We start from the raw sequence: 20,236 nt of genomic DNA on the forward strand, positions 1-20,236 counted from the left end.
TTTTCGATTTCTTATAAAGAAAGGCGTTGTCCTCTCTCTTGTTAATGTATTCAATCAAGGCGTAGCTCTGTTGTGAGATTAAACTTTGTTACCTTGAGGCTCATAAAACTTGCCTTAATTTACATAAAGATCAAGAGCCATTTGGTTTCCGATAAGGAAGAGAGCCAAGCTTTTTCCAAATTAAGCTAACTTAGTAATAGTCTTCCTCAACAGTGGGAAGGAAAACTAGCTCCATCCCTCATCTGAACCTGATAGAAGTACAAAAACCCACACATGAACAAGAAATACGAAAGACTCATATTTTTGTACCACTGCTCAAAAAGGAGTAGGAAGAAGAAATTAAGTTATGAACTCCTACCCCATGAACTCATGCAACATATTCAGATGGACCCTCATTATTTAAAAAAAAAAAATTAAGAAAATGACATGTTAATTAATTTTCCATCTTATCAGGGTTTACAAGTCTAAATATATACATCCATACATCCATACCCATATGCCTCATTTTACATATACACATTAGGACTATCTCTCACCCATATGTCTGCATCTCGTGAAAATGACCGCCTTATATTTCCTTTTAAATTGTATTGAATTCTGATTTTGTTTTAACTCCTCATTTAACTTGCTCAATAATTTTGCACCATGAATTGAAATACAAAAGCTCTTTCTTGTTGTGCATATACTGCGAATCCTTAATTCTGACACAACATGGTGGAGGCATGTGTGTATGAACATGCATCAGGAAGTTTGCAGCTAAAGGTGTTTTTTTTTAATGAAGGCGTTCAGGCGGGACTGGACTGGTGCAAGACTGGTTGACAGTCAGTCACCGAGACCGCTGCAGAGTGAGTGACATGTTCTCAGAAGATGAACAGGTCAACCGGATTGTGACCTGATCATGACACTCATATTTTCATCGCGTGAGAGACAGCCACACCTAACAATGGGCAACAACCAGAGGCAGAGGAGAGAGAGAAAGAAAGAAAGAGAGAGAAAGAGAGAGATTTATCTTGTATAAGTCACTATTAAACTTACATGTAGTTAATTTGTAGTTTGGTTTACAGCCAAGCCTGTTTGGCTTGTCATTGTTTTTAATCTTGTGGATTAAGGAAGTCTGCTTCTTGAGCATGAAATGACTACGTTCGGCTGAGAACTACAAAACCCGCCGCTGTGCAGAACGAACCCCCATCGCTGGGCTTTCGTTCCCTTTCATCACTGCTTCAGCTTTGCAGGTGTCCTGGAGACGACTCAGGTTTCAGTGCGTGTTCATCCAAGAGCTGTTAGACGTGGGGTTTTTGTTTTGTAATTTCATTCAGAGATCGACTTCCACTGCTGATCTGAAAAGCCATGAGATGGAGGTGATTTGTATCGAATTGTTTGTTGCTCTATTTCATTATTTTTTTAAAAATGACAGGGGGGATTCAGTGAATTATTCATCTCGGTGATCTGAGGCTGATTGATTTCAATAAAATAAATTTAAAAACCATAATTATTTACTATTGTCAACACAGTCCAGCCAGATTCGGAGCAGATGACTTTATGTTTGACTCTTTAATACGACATACGGAATAGTTTGTGGTGAGCTATAAATCCTGCTAAACAAGCCAAGATTATCAGCATGTAAACATCAGGATAAATGTGTCTGATATGATATGTTTGGCTTATATGTAATACAATGTTCTCCCTTAATTTTAAACATCTCCTCTTTCTACATAAATACATTGGTCCACAAGTATTTTGTGTTGTTTAAATTCCTATTTTTGCTAAGCCTATCCTATGCTGCAAGATGCTATTTAAAGCGGACACCTGGTCCAGGTAATCCGTCCAAACAAGCCACCCTTGTTCTTTGTTTTTTTCCTCATTTAAATTTTATCTGTTTGACATTTAAAATGCAATCTGTAGTCTGGACAGTCTGAGAGGGACAGGGGTTCTTTGTTTTTGTTTGCAAGTTTACAAAATGCTGCCATTGACCTCAGGGTGACCTCAGGAGAACTCAGTGGAGTGAATTTATGCTCATGAATTCAGTTTCTTATTGGGATAGTTTTTTTTATTTGAGCTGCTGGTTTTTACTTAACAACATATTGGATAAACTAGCTAAAGGCAGGTAGTTTTTACAGCTGTGTTCTATGTTAAGGAGAAACCATAAGATAGCAATGTGACAACAGACCTGAGAAAATGGAAGTAGCGTAAAATTTTCAGGATTATAACTTTTGGACCTTTTTGGTCTTCAAACCACCGTCTGTCGGATTCTCCCTCCAAGAGTTGAACCACCTGGTCTCTTTAAGGGAGTTGGTGTTCTGGATTGCTGCAGCTCTAACCCGCAAAAGGTATTCTTGGTATGACAGCAGGAAATATCCTGGTTGAAGCAAGTGCAAGAAAAAGGTCAAAATCTTTCTCCTTGGAAACATAAAGGAGCTCAATGTAAAAATACTTCAGATCTACAGTGATTTGCTAAGGTGTTCATGCCCTTTGAACTTTTCCAAATTTTGCCATGTGGCACACTTCAAGACATTTTAATGGGTTTTTATGAAAAATACTGACACAAAGTACTGAAGTGGAAGGGAAACAATGCAGTTTTCGATTTGATTTCACAAATAGAAAATGCTAAAGAAAAGCATCCCCTCTAGCACCACCATATCTTACCAGTTGTTCACAAATTAGATGTACAATTCTTTGCTTATCCATGACAATTTCAGAACTTGTTTTGATTCCTGTAAGCAGACAAAATGTTTAAAACTTGAGGATCATCAGAGATCAGCTCTAAAACGGTTGCTTATCGGCTACAAAACAAGATGGAATCAGTCACTTCCCTTTTTCTTTTCATGGTTCAGTTGTTTACATTTGAAGTTTAAATATTAGCTACCGCTAAGTTCACCTGTAATCAGTTTGGAAGTTCTTCTTGGCTAGGATTCACATAGTCCAACTTTTAATTTTCTTCTTGCTGATAGAAGGTGGTTGTTGTCTTGTGGGACTGAAATCTCTCAATGACATGAGCGGGTCGGTGCACAACATGATCTCAAGCTGCAGTGACCACTTTTCCCCTTGTGAAACGTCTGACTGGACTGACTGATTATGCGATAGGAACACCTTTGACTTTAATTACTACACAGAGTTAAATTTGTCCACCTGGTCATATTATGTACATTACGTGAACTATTCTGTAGGGGCACATTACGTTTTTTTCCATCCAGTTTCATTATGATTCGGCTCTGTTTTCATTTGGTGTCTAACTTTGGGAATCTGTCTTTGGTTTCCTAAAGTTTGTTGTTTTATGTTCACACTTTGAATACAAATAAAAGCTTTGCATTGAGCAAACTCATAATCTGGACTGCAGCCGGCGTCCTGTGTATGGACGCGATTGGTCCTGGTAAAAATGATGAAGATTGGTAATATTCCTAATTCTGAACTACAACACTTCATCTTTTTATCCTACACAATCCACTTTTTGTTTGAACATGCGTTGCATGATTGTAATAAATGTGTTTTGCTCCAAAGATAATAATTTAAAAAATGCCCTATGACTGGGATCAGGGAGGTGTTTGTTTTTCACCTGGCTGCTCCCCAATAGATCATTTCAGACAGACAGACTGCCCGGGCAGAGCGGGCGATCACTATCTGCTTCCATCAGCATATCGACAGGCCCGCTGTTCATACCTCACCGTACGTGGGTGGGAAGTTGAGCGCTGATAACCTGAAAACCTGCTAACGTACTTCTCAGCATGTCCACGGAAAATCCCGGCAGCTTATTGCCACAGATATGTACTGTGTAAAAGAAAATCACCTGCATGGAAAAGAGGGGGGGCGGGAAGAGTCTTTGTGTGTCGTAATAGGTTATATTCATGGATATATTTAGAGTTCAAGACAAACAAAAAACAAAAAGACAACTTGGTCATATTAGAATTACACTTAACAGAGCTGAAACCAAGGCAGTAGTGAACTAAGCTGCCCTAAACTATTCCTCCCATAAAGGTCTAATGATAAATCTACACTTTTACAATTTTTTGTTGGTAAAGAGAATATTGGTAAAAAATGACACACTTTCAGCATAGATAAAATAAAGGCATTTAAACGGGTAAAAATTAAAATATAAAGGACTTGGCAAGTTTGCTCTTTAAAAGTGCTAAATGTCATCTTCACTGTTTGATTATTGTGTTACCATAGTTACAATCTGTTGCTCGAGTTTAATCCTTTCTTTGTGTTGGAGCTCGGTTTGATTACAAATTACACCTCAGCAAAAAATAACCTGTTATCAAAGCCAATTAAACTTGGTCCCCTCTCCCAGATTCTACCAAATCTGTAATCTGTTAGGGTTGATGATGAGCTAAACAGGACGACAGGCCCTAATCTAATTCTGTTTAAGGCCCCTACCTTGAATCTGCCTTGTTTTATAACTCAGTAGAATAGCCTGCTTCAGGCAGTGAACTGAAGCGCTGCTTAAGACCTCCAGGCCAGCAGGGGGCCTCGATGAGCCCCTCAGTTCCCACTCAGTATTCACCTCAGGCTAAATATTTTTATGTAATTCACATAAATGAATGCAAAATTTCATAAACTTAAGCTTGAAAAGAACTGACAATTGTCAGCACAAAGTAAAACTATAAAATTTATGTTCTCTACTATCAAAGTAAAATACAGACACAAACAAATGATGTGTCTATATTTAAATTATTTATCATACATTTGTCTGAAGCAAGATCAAATTTTACACTTGCTGATCTGTTTACAAAAAAATATCAACAGTTTCAGAAACATTTAAATGCTCAAATGTTTCTGAGCATTTACAAAATGCTCAGAAACACAAATGGTAAAATTAGCATTTTCTCTTTTTTGTCTTCATAAGTCAGAGAAATATCACAATATCCACAGCGGATTTTCTGCTTTTGCCTTTTAAGATACTTTGCTCAAATGCACTTTATTTAAATTAAGGAAGTCAAATTTTACGAAACATGATGAAAATCATAACTTCTAACGTTCAATCCATAACCTTAATATATTTCTTTACCACATGACACATAATTTATATGCATGTAATATGTAAAATTAGTACATACCTTCTTTCTTGTGTGTGAAATGTTTTATAAAACTGGTGTTTTTCTTACAGCTGGGCCGAGCTAAATTAACGTGAATTGCAAGCATCAATGAGCATGAAAAAACTGTACAGTTAAGAAAATGTATCTTTATAAATCACAATATGCCGACAGGTTGATTCTCTTCAATAATTCACTTCAAAATGGAAAACTATTACACTATATAGATACAATCATTACTGACAGTAAAATGTTCCAAGGCATCTCTTTTTCTTTTATTGTATATGTATGGCTTACAGCCAATTAAATACCATAATCAAATTTCTGAAAAAAATATACTTTTATATACTTAATATACGTTTAAATATTTACTTTTATATATAAAAGTAAGGTAATAAAATCGTCTGAAAAACTGAATATTGAGTTTTTATTTGCTGAAAGTCAAAATTGTAAACTATGAATTCAATCTGTCTACACATGCCATTCACGTGTTTAAGAAGCTATTCTCTGTGCTTTGTTTTATTTTATTTTATTTTTGGTGTATTTTGCACAAAGGTCATTTTGTGGATAAAGAAAATAAATGTGTGCTGACTGGTTTATCCCTTGAATTACTGAAATAGGTTAGTCTTTAAATGACATTCTAATGAATTAACGTGCCTCTAGTTTAAAAGAAATAAAGTTCAGGTTGCAAAAGTGTTGGAGATCAACAGGAACCACTGCAATAAAATGCAGTAAGTCCTTATTCAGATGGTCACATGCTCATTTCTTGGTCAGCGACATATATATTTTAAAAAATCCGATTTCAAACGAGAGGTATTGTTTCAAGAGTCGCTTCAAAGTCCGAAGTATGTATTTGATTAAAGCGCAATCCTTTGACCCAACCAAAAACATTCTTATTAGACTCACACTCGGGCATAAACAGCGTGAGAACCTGTGTGACATGAAAGAAGGTGCAGACACTCCGCCTACAGATCTGTGGGCGGAGTGTCTGCACCTGTGGACACTCACGCCACTCAAAACACTATTTCCATCAGAGGGATCCACAAGCGGACAGTCTAGCTGAGCCATGGCCGCAGAGGAGAAAACCCTCGGGACTCAGGAAATGCAGCTGCTGGATATCAGCTCCAGCTCTCCCCAAACAGAGTCCAAAGGTTCGGAGGAAACAGAGTATGAGGAGGAGACCGTCCAGCTGGAGAAGCCGCCGTATTCATACGTGGCTCTGATTGCGATGGCAATCAAAGACAGCCAGGATAAGAGAACGACTTTGAGCGGGATTTATGAATACATCATATCAAAGTTTCCATACTATGAGAAGAACAAGAAAGGATGGCAGAACAGCATTCGGCACAATTTGTCTCTTAATGAGTGCTTCATCAAGGTCCCCAGGGACAGCGGTGGGGACAGGAAGGGCAACTACTGGATGTTGGACCCGGCTTTTGAAGACATGTTCGAGAAAGGGAACTACCGGCGCCGGAGGAGGATGCGGAGACCCTATAGACCCGCCAGCCTGCCTTTTATGACAGGAAACCCTATGGAGTATCCAGAGTCTCTCTACCTTCAGCCGTATGTGAGCGGCACCTGGGCGAGTGGGTACCCTGTGCCCCAGGTCATTTCCGGATCCACCCGCGGACTGCCCATCGGCGGTTCTTACTGCCCGCCGCCACACTTCCATCCCTCCGTTTACGGGGCGTACCAACACCGCCACCCGCCCGTGCTGGTTCCACACAACGGGTACCCTTACGGAGGAGTGGCCCAGCCGGTGAGCCCGGACGGTGGCACTATGTCTGTGCCATGCCCGCAGTTCACTTCCTACTCACGGCAAGCGGAGTCGCCGCTGGTTTATTTCTCGGAGCAGTGAGGACTGCATGTTTTCTGACCGGTGGCCGCCTGTTCACAGACTCATGGTTCATTTGTGCCACTATTTCAGGTCAGCTGGCCGACGTCCATGGAGTTGTTGAGTTCACTATTTGATGGTTGAATTAATTAAATCGCACTTTGAAATGTTAGCTCTTACACATTTGTAAGATTTCGTTCTTTTTTGGGCGCAACGGCCCTGGTTTCAAAAAGACATTGAAGTTGTTCAAAATTAAATAGATTAAGCTGCCAGAACGACATGAGATAAATACACAGATTTTTATTTCCAAATATGTAAAGAAAATGGTGTCGACCTACATATTTTATTAACTTTTATTTTTGTATTCAGAAAACTCGGAAATAGGCTGTTTATGTACGTTATTTACTGATTTTTTTATTCTAATTCTTTGAGCTGCTACGTTATTGATGATACTGATGCACAGACTCGTTTATATTGTTTAAATTGTGACTGTTTAAATACCGTAAACATATATGACTGTTTAAATAAAAATATTTTTGCATATTTATTCATTGTCTCATTCCTTTGGGTTCTGAAAATATTGTTCAGTTACAGAATAAATGTGAATTTTTTTTCTAGAAAGCAAAAATATTTAAAGCAACTCAGGGAAGCATCTTTGACTTTAAATAATAAATTGTTGTTTCGAGGCTAAATGGGAAGTTTAGCTGAATGATGCTATTGCTTTCCGCGATTATAAAAATTGACTGAAGTTTCCTGGGAATTTCTTTGGAGATTTATTTGTAGGTTTTTGAAGAGAGCGAGATTTAATTCCAAACAACATGTAAAAAAAAATAGTGATAAATAAAAAATGTAAAAATAGCCATAATCTCAGATAAAGATTTTGGTGCTGCATTTGAGGTACCTCGGAAGTAGTAAATCTGGACGGGAAAAAAAGTAAACAGTTTGACAAAAATATAATGCGTTTATTGCCATTGCTTACCTTAACGGAAATTAGGTCAAACATACCACAATTTTGAATATGTGCCCCATTTACTGAAACTTTTGACTAAATGTTACCCCAGAGAATAGCGAATAAACTGAATGGAACTCATCCTGTAGTTTCTACGTACTTCCGCTTCCTGTAGAGGGGGCGTGAACAAAAGGAATTTTTTTACCGCGTGCGCCCTGGCGCTGTGTTTACCGCTACAGTTAAAACACTACGATAATATTTCATCTTAAAAATGGAGACATTTAACATGCTGCTGTTGGAGTACCCCCAGTTAATGTACGGCGGGGTTGGAGCTACGGCGTTTATTGCAGGCGGAGCGCTGATCTACAAACTAGCTTCTAGGTAAACGCTCCGCTTTTTCGGCCATCTAAAACAGTGTCCTATGGTTTATAACACGGTTAGGAAAAATGTTTTTGCGTTTAACTTGCTTTTAAATAACTGTTGCAACTGCGTAGATGAAGTGTTTATTTGTCAAGAATGCATACGTGCATTTGGTCTCGTGTTTAGTACTAGTCTGCGAACATACGCTAGCCTGTGTGCTAACGATGCTAATAGCTGTACTAACTTATTGTCAAACACTTCCATACAGCTATAATTTCTTCATGTTGCTCAAGTCTGATGCTATCCAGTGCAAGAACAAGGGTGATAAGGTGTTGTTCCTGGCCCATTTCGACCTCATGAGCTCCACAGCTGTCAAACCTGAGAGTTACTTTTTCCATATTTTGTAGCGGAACATGTAAATTAAGAAAATCAACCTTGATATTTGTAGTATTTTTTACTTGTTAAAAATAACGAATCTGGTTATGCATCATAGCTTGCACTCTCCAGCTTTGTCGGATTTCTATTAACATAAACATTAAAAATGGCTTTACATTACCTCTCTTGCTTGTATATATTTACTTATTGAGAATGATTGGAGTTCTTAGTTTTAATGCATTAAATTAACAGGGGAAAAATATCTTAATTTTCATGTTTAACCTGCTGACCAGAGATGACTCACTGAGAGGAAAATTATTCCCCTCTTGCCTGTTGACTGATGCATTTTTAATCCTAAATATGTAATGTTACTGAGGGTGATGAGTAGCTTTTTCCTCAGTTTACACACCATGACTGTCACAACTTTCCACAACTGGAGTTGTTGCCACTTACTCCACTACTTTTCTCTTGCATTTGCATATTTGACAAATATAACAGGTCTTGTTAGCGTAACCTTTTTAAAATGTCTGTAGAGTGTGTTCACATACACCCATGAGTTTATAATTCTTCCACACCTTCCGCTTGTAGCATGCTGCCTCTGGGGCGTAACATGATGGAATGTGCATCAGCATGTTTGGTAAAGAACAGAATCAACTAAAACTCGCTTATTGCTTACAGGAAGAAGCCCGCTCATGCAAATGTAAACTGCTGGTTCTGCAGTCAGAACACAGTGGTGCCTTATGGAAACAGGAACTGCTGGGATTGTCCTAACTGTGACCAGTACAATGGCTTCCAAGAGGTAATTTCCAAAATGTTTTTTTTTTTTTTTTTTTTTTTAGCTTTGGAATCTTTTTATATATATAACATAGATGCATTTTAATGTACTTCCTCTGTTTTCTGTTTTATCTTTATAAGAATGGAGATTACAACAAACCCATCCCAGCTCAGTACATGGAGCATCTTAACCATGGCGTATCTGGAAGCGTTCCTTCATCTGAGACACCGAAGACTCTGCAGTGGGTTAACTGTCAAATGCTGCTGTGCAGGAAGTGCAATAATAACCAGACTGTGAAAATCAAGCAGTTGGCTTCGTATGTTCCCAGGGATGACGTACGTAATCAGTTTGAATGTGCTCAAATTAAAATAAAGCATAAAATTTTCAAGGGGTAGGGGATTCCAAATCTGATCCTTTTTTTGGGGCTTTTCTAGGACAATTACGATGAGGAAATTGATGCCTACAAGCATCACCTGGAGCAGACTTTTAAGTTATGCAGACCATGTCAGACTGCGGTGGAATATTACATAAAATATCAAAACCGCCAGCTTCGTACGAGGCTCCTAACCCACCAGCTCCGGCGCTCCCGAGAATCGGACTCGGGGTTTGTGAAGGTGAGTGCAACCAAAAGTCTAAATAAATCAATGTAGCAAAATTTCTAAGCAAAAGATAAACATTATAAATGGGTGCATGACGGCAGCCGTGCAAATTATGTAGATAGATTTACTCTTGATTTCTCACAAACATACAAAGTTGTTGAAGTCTTATTTAGTCAATCTTTGCTTATGTTCCAATGATGCATTGTTGCTTGTTTTTCTTCAATGAAAGGAGTAGAAATGGAGCCATGTTTTCTCTCCCACAGAGCTCCCATTCTCTGTCCTCACCCACCGGAGTCGTGCTGTTACGGGCCCTGGCCTTCCTGATTTGTGCTTTCCTTCTCACTACGTTTGTCTATAAATTGCCAGAACAGCCTCTCTCTCCAAATGGGCCTCAGACCTTAAGTGGGGGCGTCGTTCCGCCAAAGCCAAAATCCAGCAATGAGTCCACTGCCAGCAACGCCACAGATTTGCCCGTGTGGCAGGGTCTGCTGGACTTCATCCCAGAAAAGGCTGTTGAAAACGCCAAGCTAGTCTGGCAGCACGGCAGGGACAACCAGCTGGCGATAGTGTCCGTGGGCCTGATGACTTGTCTCACGGCTATTTTCTTAGCCGGACCGATGCGGTAAGCGTCCACCACGTCTTTGTCCCATCTGTATAATATTTTAATTTATAATTCGTAACAAAAACAGCTCTGATGGTTTGAATTTCCAGGTTGAGGAGAATCGACGCTATGGCCTCTGTCCTGTGGTTTGTCGTCTTGTGCCTCTGCCTGGCTGAGAGCTACTTGACCGACACGCCGAGCTGGATGGACTCAGTGAAGCTTGTTAGCGTCTCCCTCTGTTGCCTCGTCGGCCTCGCTGCCGCCGCCGCGACTCACAAGCCACTGGGTCAGCGAAGAGCCAGATATCGAAGGTCAGATTCTGAGCAGTAATACATGTTCCCATTGTGTTTGAATGTTGAGAGTCTACATGTAGTCTTCTCTGGGTGGTTTGTGTAACAAGATCGAACGTAGCTGTGGTCGGATTTTCCTCAAATAAAAACCCGTACCTGACCCTTATTAGATAAATAGCTCTTTTAATTTATCAATCATGGTTAGAATAAGCTGTCATTTTCTTGCAGTGACTGTCAGACTGATCTCAGAACGAATGTTGGCATCTTTATTGGATAATGCAGCACTATAGAGCTTAACCTCAATCCAGTCGTGTAGAAGTGTTTTGAATGGCTTTGTTTTTATTTGAGGAAATCTATTTGTCGTTTCTCCCTATCTCACTGTCTATTTTTATTCTGTCCCTTTGCTATGCTGTTGTGAGAACCACTGATGACATTCAAATAGCAAACTCTTTTCTTAAGGACAGTGTAACAACTTACAATAGACACATGGTTTACCATAATAACTGAATCATGCAAGAAAAAGTTGAAGAGATCAACTTCAACCGATGAGGTACGATGATTTTAGAAAATGTTCTCCATGTTTCTCAAAGGTGGGACAAATATTTATATAATCCATCGTGTGAAACTAACATTTGTTTTACTAGTTTAGATTATTAACTATAAAAACCATTAACTAAATCACATTTAAGGTGATAGTGTTGAGGGACTGTAGTCACATTCCTATCAGTATTAACTACTGTATGTTTTTATCGTGCTAGGTTTTCTGTTTAAAAATGTCCTGAATGCACTAACCCTATATTAACACTACCTAGATGCTGTTGCATGAATTACTAATGTTAACTCTCAAAATGTGAACAAATCTTGGCCTGTATTCGTACGAATCACTCGCAGCTGCACAGAAGAAAAGTTTGACCTTGAGCGCATAAAGCAGCGACTTCTAAAGCTGGATGACGGTTTTGTTTCATACAGACACTCAGTACGTTAGCTTTGCTGCTTACGCAGTGTTGGTGTAGAAAAAAAAAAAGTTGCACATGTAACTTTGACTTTCGAAAAAGCTTTTACTTGTCATGATACTGAGCGCTGAAAAAAACCGGAAAACTTGGCAAGTACTTTGAACTAGCTGAATACTTAAAAAAAATATATATATACTAATGAAAAGCATGTAATCTTGTAGGTAGCATACTGTGGGGACAATGCCTGTTTCAGGCAGATCTTGTTACGTTACAGACAGTTATGTCATCTAAATATGTTACATTTCTAGATTCATTTCTTAAATTATGATATGGAAAGCATTTAAGATGGTTAATGTCGAATCAGGTTTGCTATTTAAATTTTAACCTTTTTCCTTTGCCGTAAGTTCTTGCGTTTGCCATTACAATGAACTGTGCATGGTCATAGTCTCCATGTGAATATTCTGACATTTTACTGTCTCCTCTCTTTTAAATTGATCCTCCATCTGTCTCCACCAAAACGCCTCTCAACACTGGAAAAACATTTGCTCTGTGCAAGTAGTTGAAATGCGATTTGTCCGTAGTGATCAACTGTATATGGTAGAAACGTAAAGCAGTATTAAGATTGTTTTTCATGGCTGCCTTTAGCCGTCTGGAAAAGTCTGGAATCCGGCTTCAGCTGTGTGTGTTTTCATTATCTCTTAGTAGAACAAACAGTAAAATCCAGCTAGGTGGCTATTCAGTTACTCAAGTGTCTAAACTGTAACAAATGGGATGGGATTATGGGACTATGTACACAGAAATGCTCTGAAAATGCAGTGCAATGATTACTACAATACTAATATTCCTCTAATCATCATTCTAATTTGTTGATACATTTGTACTAACTCTAACTTTGCATGAAGTTAACATGTCAAACCACACCAATTCTCAGTATTACTTTATCTAACTTCACTAAATGAAAATGGATAATAACAGATTCAAATGTGTTTCCAACTGCACAGATGTTTTTTCTTTCAGTGCAGTTATTAACTGTAGCGTTTCAAAGAAAATAAAAACACATTTCAGCGTTTGACAGGCTGTGAAAATCATAAGATGAGAAATGTAGTTTGCTTGTTTTTTTGGAAAAATATCGACTTTATTGTAGTTTTCTGTATTTATTGCTGTGAATTTACTTTTGGTTCTCCATAACTGTGGAACCCCTCATGTAAATTGGATGCTTTGAGGTGTTTTTAGAGTATGCTGGCATTTGATGCCACATCTGTTGATTATGAAATTTGCATTGCAGAAGCATTCGTGCTCCTTTGTTTTTCCCACATTGTCGCATAACAGCAACAAGCATCAGAGTGTTGGACTTTTATTTGGACTTTATATGACAGAGCAACACAAATTGCTTTGTATTTGTGAAGAAGAAGAACATGCTGCATGGTGTTTCTCGTTAATAAAATGCTAATATTTTGGTCTCCGTCTGTATTCAGCCTCCTCTACTGATGCTTTGAGTTAAAAGTCGCTTCATGTCCGTGGCCTTAATGACAGAAAGACACTTTGTGTTGTCACTTTTACCATTTAAGAATAGGATTTATTAACAATCTCACTCTAAATAATTACAAAAAAGTGTCCGTCTGCATCAGGTCCGTTGGCTGAAGGGTCAAATTTGTACTGTTACGGACCATTAGTTTTGTGCGGGGGGCCGCAAATGATCCGAGGCCACACATCGGACACCACTGGAGTAGTAGAGGGTGCTGAATTCAAATGCATGTCTCATTTTTCAGATTTCCATCTCTAAAATTTCTTTTGAATTTGTGATTTTTCCTTTCACTTCACAGTTGTGTGTTACACTAAGTCCTAGAGGAATATGTGAAATTTTGTGTTTGTAACAAGATGAATGTGGAAAGATTTCAAGTGCGTCTTACAGTCGTAGCAAACAGAAACCTTCCATACTGTAAGAATTGCAGTACTGAAGGAGAAATTTGCCTTTTTCAAAACCCATCAGACTGAAATTTGTTTCTTCAAATGCCAAATCGCTACTTCAGTAATTGTGTCTCACGTATTTATGTAAAAGCACAACTTGCCAAAGTTTTACATACTGTGCCCAAAACTGGCTATAAATATTTAGTTTGCCTGTTTCGCATGCTGTGATATTAATTATCCCCAGCCTCCACATTTATCTTTTTTTGCCTTTTGGGGTGAATTCCTGTATCAGTATAATAAGCTGTCTGAGTGTTAGTTTTTGCTAAGTAAACATTAAGCTGTAAAAGCACTGTATTAAAAACCTTATGGTAATTTTTATATATAAAGTACTATTTATGCGAACCGCAAACATATTTTTGTGTGGTTTAAATATTGATTGCTCCTTTTTAACAGCATAATGTCGATATTTTTCACCTTTTCTGTTATTGTGAATGTGTAGCATGTAGCTAATGTGATATTTCATACATGGATGTTGCAGGGATGTGAGGACCCCATAGACATAAAGGCTGGATTTTTTTTTTTTTTTTTTTTTTTAACAGATTATCGTATCTGTTTCCGACATTTTGTCCTCTATCAATCTGTTCTCTGGTTTCTGATCTGTAGCAGCCATGAAAAGGGAGCGTCATCACTGTTGAGAGATTTCTTGGAGTTTGCACATAGAAACATTGTATTATGGATACATCTTGATGTCTGGCTTTACTTTGCTGATTCTTTTTTTTCCCCTTTTTTATGTGCTTCCTGTTGTTGGCTTTAATAAACAAATAAATACAAAATTGACTTCTGGTATTTTATTTATCAACCATCATGTGACATCTGTGCTCATGTCTCTTTCTCCTCTTCCTTTCTCTGTGTATCTTGCACTATAAACACCTACCGCAGCATTTTATATCGTTTCTCCACCTTTTTTGCAAAGATCAGATCTCTGTTTTGTTGTGTTTTCTTAAGCGTTTCTTTCTTGTAAAGCCAATGCTGTGTGGTTGGTTTTCGTCTTCACATGCAGCATAAACGCACTTGAAGTTGCAACCCCGGCGTGGATGTCCCCCTGCAGTAATTTATTGTTTGAGGTAGTTGGGTCTGCTTGCTGTTTTTGGTCTCAACTATCTTGTCTGCATTCCAACAAACCCCAGCTGGTTTCAACGTTTATTGCTCCATCTAGTTTTCCACGCCGATTATTGATGCTGCCCAGAAATCATTTCTCAGCAACGGACCGGTTTGGTTCTGACCGTGTTTTCAGCCAGTAGACCATTACATTGCCTTTGTGTTGCAGATACCTTTCAGGCAGCTCTGCAGTCCCACCCTTCAGCAGCCAGCCTCCTCCCTTCCACCCACCCGACATGGCAGACGACTTCATCCTCACCCCACCCCCCAACATTTCTGAGCTTATCAGCCGCCAGCACGGACCTCGCGAGCGCAAAGCGTCCCCCTCCACTCTGCCCGGGCGCCTCAGCAGAGCCCTCTGCCTCGGGACGGTCCCCTCCCTCACAAGGACAGGTGACGTTGGAAATCTAAAATGGACTTTATGAAACCTTTTTTTTTTTTTTCTTTTCATTTTCAGCTTCTGGTAGGATTCAACTTGTAGGTTGGAGTTTGCTAGAGTTCCTTTTGAACAGATTTGAATTCTTCTTGCAATAGTGTGATCAACTCATTAACTTTAAAAAAAAAAAAGTAAGCGAAAGTTTGAAAGTGTCCAGTTTGAATGTTTTTATGAAAATGGTATGGCTTTTAAAACATGGAACAAAATGCTTCATTTTAAGTTAAGATTGAAACCTGGGGGTGGGACTTAAAAGGCGAAAACCTAAAAGAAAATTGCCGCCAATGCAGGATCAAGGGCATTTTTACACTTTCAGTGTTATAGTTATGTATATGTACATACACTATATAAATTGAAGTTAAATTTATTTGTGTAGCACATAATGCTTTACACCATAAAAGCAAAATATTGTTACCATTTACAAAACAAGCAATAAATACTACATTTTGTCAAACATCATGATCAAAATCATCAAGCAAATTTGTTCACGATTACTCAACCACCTGCTAAACAAAGGCAGCTCTGAACAGCTGGAGTTTTAGCCTCAGTGTTTCACCATCTTTGCAGTTTTCTGGAAGTGTGTTCCAGATTAGAGGAGCATAAAACTGAATCCTGCTTCTCCATGTTTGCTTCTGATCGTCATGGCAAAGAATAAAAACGTCCAATCTATAGCAATGTCATATCAAAATTTAGGGGTATTTTCTATTTAATGAAAAATGTATACATTTTGTGTTTTTCTCATCTTCAGGTTCTGGCTATCTTTTTAGTGGTAGTAGACCTGGCTCACAATACAAAGACTCACCATCATCAGGTACCAAACCCTCATGTTTTCTCTGATGCCACAGTACAGAATGAGGTTGTTTTTTTTGTTGTTTTTTTTCTCACCAGTTTGTTTTTCTCAGATTACTTTTCTCTGAAGTCCGGAAGCCGCCCATCATCCCCGGCCCCCTCTCCGACCCCCTCAGTGGCCGGGTCGGCCACGTCCAGTTCTGGTTCGGCCAGACAGCGCCGCCCCCTCATCAGTCCGGCTCGCCTCAACATCACCGGCCAGAAGCTCCGTCTTTTTTCCAGCGAAGCAGATCCGAAGCTCGTTTCCCCACCTTTGTCCTTGTTTCCTTTTTGCGTGGAGCCGACACCTTCAATTTACAGCGGCTGCTTCCCACGAGACGTCTCTCCTTTCCAAAGTCATAACGGTAAGAGTCTACGGCTGACCTGGACAGAGTAGTGTTTGGTGTAGGTTGGATGTAGCACCACTAGATGGCAGTGTGGAACATCGTCAAGACACATGACACACTCAGGCTTATGACATGGTTGAGATGCTTTAGCTGCTGGTTTTGGGTAATTCGACATGATTTGTGTTGTAGATTTAAGTTGCTTACTGAGAGATGGAAGTGTGATAGAAGAAGAGGAGAAGCAAAGCAGCTCCTCGGCGTCCTCCGCCTGCCAGGTTGGAACAACAAGTCCTGAGAGCTTCTCTCCTCAGAAAGGTAGGCATCCTATTTGTAAGTAGAAGCAAGAGTAACTCATTAAGTCAATAATTGCTGATCAAATATTTTATCCTACACTAATCTGTGCAGTATTTTGGGTCATTTTTATCAGTTTTATTCCCAGATTGAGGATGATGTTCAGTGCATGAATTCACAGACAAAAAAGCTGAAACAGTGACTACTTTTTTTTTTTTTTTTTTGTCATTGTGTCAGTGTTTGACTGCTTTTGTGTCAGTATTTGAAACATTCCCACCCAAAATGAATAACTGTATATAATTCTGTAGGATCAAATTGCCTGTTTTAATATATAAAATATAGCTATGTGAGAATATGTATTGGTGTATGTTGGCCAATGGAAAGCACAGTTACCTGTTTGCCATTTAATGCTGTTCACTCTCAAGGATGGACTAATTATTTGTAGACAAGATTTTCAGCTGCTTCCGTTCACTATGTTAGAGGCAGTTGTTTGACACCTGTGCAAATAATGGTAATATTTTTTACTCATAATAAGAACAGTCGAGTCTTAAGCAGAAATTGCAAGGTCTGTCTAAATGTTGCCATATTACATTTTTTTTAATTGTATTGTTTATGACAATCGGCCATATCAACGTGGCAGATTGGGTTTGACCACAGGACCGTTTGAATTCCTTGGTCAGGTGTCGGTTTCTAAAGTCTCCAAGCTGCAGCTGTCAAAACGCTGTTTCTACTGACTGTAGAAATATCTATAAAACTCTTCATTGTGTGGCTCACGATTGTCCTGGGGCCTCATGCATAAAAGAGTTTTCACACTAAAACTTGGTGTACAGAAAAATTTAGAAAAGTACGCCACACAAAATAAATCGGGAATTAAGATTAACCAGCAGGTTTGGGTTAATCTGCTGATCCGACCCCGTTTTCTTCTTTTAGTGAGAATGAAATGACCCCGCAAAAACTGAGGAAAAAGTGCTATTTGCATTCGAGCGAGGTTTTCCCATACTTTTATTTTTAGTGTCTTTATTTTGTGTGCGTGTTAGCTTATTGTCTGAGGATAAATGCGGTTCAGTTTCATCGTTTACGTTTAAACAATAAAATATTAAAATCATGAAAAACATCGGGTTTGATGCTTCTTGGTCTAAATAACGCCGAATGTAGTCAGATTTCAGGGTGTTGAGGTGAGTTTTGGACGCTTTGTAGTTTGATATTGTCCACAGAAAAAGTTTGTGTGGCTGCCGCTCATTGTCGCGCCAGCGAAAAAGTGTGCGTATATTTACTCAAACTTTGACGTAAAGTAAATTTTTACACATGCCGACTTGTGCGTAAAATATGCCGCTGCACATTTTTTGTGCGCATGCACGCTTTGTGCATGAGGCCCCAGGTGTTTTGTAATCAAGGCTGAGCTTTGTGAACTGTACATGAGGCGAGTCTGATGCAACCTTTGAGTGAGTTGTTGGCTGCTAAATGCTCCGTTTTGTTTTGTTTTGTTTTGTTTTGGGGGGTTTTTCCATTGTGAGCCTGAGCATCACTAAAAAGAAAAATCACAAAGTTTGCCCTTTAAATTGCTAAAGTTGGGAAACCATTTGGATGCACACGTCGTTTTTGCGGTAATGTTTTTCTGAAGCAGTATTATCCTGAGAGCTGTTCAGTCTTATGCAGATTTCCCCAGCAACAGAAAACCTGCAGCTGCATACTTAATTAATGTGATCTGTACTTATTTACCAATTCCCATCATCTCAAGGTCTATCTGGGTTTGCTGGTAAATGGGAGAACAGCAATATTTAAATATTTAGTGTTTGTTTTTTGTTTTTTTAACCTTGGTCTAGAAGAGTCCTGTTTCCGTTTTAATTGAAATGTTAAATGCTGACAACAAGCCGAAAAGTTCCTGTTGCCTAATTGAGATTCTTCTTCTTTTTTTTTTCTCCCCTCAGGTTTTGTGAAACACTTGATCTTACCCTCGGTGTTATTGACGAGCCTGACTGCCAACCTGTTGTTCGGCTGCTTCTATCTCTACCACAACTGGGGCTGAAGCCTCAGCGAGTCCGCTGCTGGTTTTCTCATGAACTTTACAGAGAGACTGAGCCTCTGGACCTGTTTTTTTTATGTCTCTGGCCTCCAATACCAGAACCCTCCCTCCACCCCACCATCTGCTGGCGTTTGACTTAAAAACACAGCAGATTTCAGCAAGACACGTTTCAGTTCGAGTAAGACCTCCTGTTTTGTCTAGATTGAAATAAGAGAGCAGGAACAAATTGGCCGACGGTGTGTCAGAACCCACATTTGGACGTGCGCTACATGCACGATTGAGCCGATGCTGATTGGCCGCCGAGGGGGTCACGTGTAGCCTGCTGGCCGTGATTGTGATCGGGTGTCTTTCATTAGCAGAAACTCTTTTCTGGTTCTCTGTCAAAATGAAGGGGCACGCTTTGTTCCTGAGATGAAACATGTTCTGTTTTGAAATGTGAAGATATGTGGTGTTGATGTGTGTTGTTGTGTACGTTCAGCTGCAAAACGGTTCACTGGTGCTCTGTCGTTAACTTTGCCTAATGCAAAGGTTGCATTTATTCACTACTGAAAAGGTTCTCAGAACAATAAAGTATCTTTGTTTATATTTATTTATCCAGTCAACCATTAGCACCATCAAGAAGAATATCTTTTTTATTATTATTAGTATTTAGTCATTGCAAGTTTGCTTGGACTGTTAGAGTTGACTATTTAGTTCTTGGACTTTGTGGGTTTAAAATCGTGTAACATGAGTGCAAGTGTTTTGGTAAACTTTGTGTGAATGTTGATTTGATGTAAGTTACACTTGTGAAAATTGTATAGGACATTTTTTGTTTTTTTGGTGTAAATCGGGACTATTTTGGTTTTATTTAATTTTTTGCTGTGACTTTTTTTTTTTAGACAAATGATGCTAATTAGAATTTTTAATTCATCCTTTTTTAAGTGATTTGTACCAATGTAAAACAAAAAACTGCTACTGTAAGGTCTCTGAATGTTTAATGACAGATGCATGAAGCTCTCATTGGGCAGCCTTTGGTTTTTCAACGTACTGTACACTGAGCGTAGCTACGCATTTATCCTTGAAGTGTGACGGGCTTACGTTTGAAATCATGGTTAAACAGAAATTAAATTTTCTACTCCAACAAGATTAACCTCACAGAGAAAAAAATAATAATTTTATTTGATTCAAAATGGGTTTTTTTTCCTAATTGGTAAAATGTTGTTTTCTTTGGACTTCACTAGTGCTAAATCAGAGACATTGATGAAATGAAGTTGTCTGTTTACATCAGTGGTTTGAAGGTTTGTGTTACTCTGGTATCATATTCATCGGTACCAGGGCTGTTTTTAAATAAATGTATTTTTTTGTAACTCAATTTGAGCTGTTATTCTACTTTTCTTCTTTAAAGACCAACAGATTTACTTTTTTCACACCGTTTTCTGCTTTAGGGTTTAGTATTTCTGTCAACCATTTTTGAAGCATACTGATGCTTCACGTTAAATAGGAAGATCCATC

General features: G+C 38.8%; 2 protein-coding genes across 2 annotated transcripts; both read left to right on the forward strand.

Annotated features, from left to right (window-relative positions):
* The first annotated feature begins 6,004 nt into the window (after nucleotides 1–6,004).
* On the forward strand, nucleotides 6,005–7,405 carry foxl2l (forkhead box L2-like). The gene has a single exon (XM_044122712.1). The coding sequence runs from the start codon at nucleotides 6,091–6,093 to the stop codon at nucleotides 6,880–6,882; it is 792 nt and encodes a 263-aa protein (XP_043978647.1). The 5' UTR covers nucleotides 6,005–6,090; the 3' UTR covers nucleotides 6,883–7,405.
* A 560-nt stretch (nucleotides 7,406–7,965) lies between these two features.
* On the forward strand, nucleotides 7,966–20,096 carry tmem201 (transmembrane protein 201). Its single transcript, XM_044122725.1, has 11 exons — nucleotides 7,966–8,188; nucleotides 9,221–9,341; nucleotides 9,458–9,652; nucleotides 9,752–9,931; nucleotides 10,180–10,538; nucleotides 10,628–10,828; nucleotides 14,996–15,219; nucleotides 16,008–16,070; nucleotides 16,162–16,452; nucleotides 16,624–16,746; nucleotides 18,651–20,096. Exons 1-11 carry the CDS (start codon nucleotides 8,079–8,081, stop codon nucleotides 18,746–18,748), a joined length of 1,965 nt encoding a protein of 654 aa, XP_043978660.1. The 5' UTR covers nucleotides 7,966–8,078; the 3' UTR covers nucleotides 18,749–20,096.
* Nucleotides 20,097–20,236: the final 140 nt, after the last annotated feature.

Source organism: Gambusia affinis, linkage group LG01 (assembly GCF_019740435.1).
Source record: "Gambusia affinis linkage group LG01, SWU_Gaff_1.0, whole genome shotgun sequence".
Lineage (NCBI taxonomy): Eukaryota > Metazoa > Chordata > Actinopteri > Cyprinodontiformes > Poeciliidae > Gambusia > Gambusia affinis.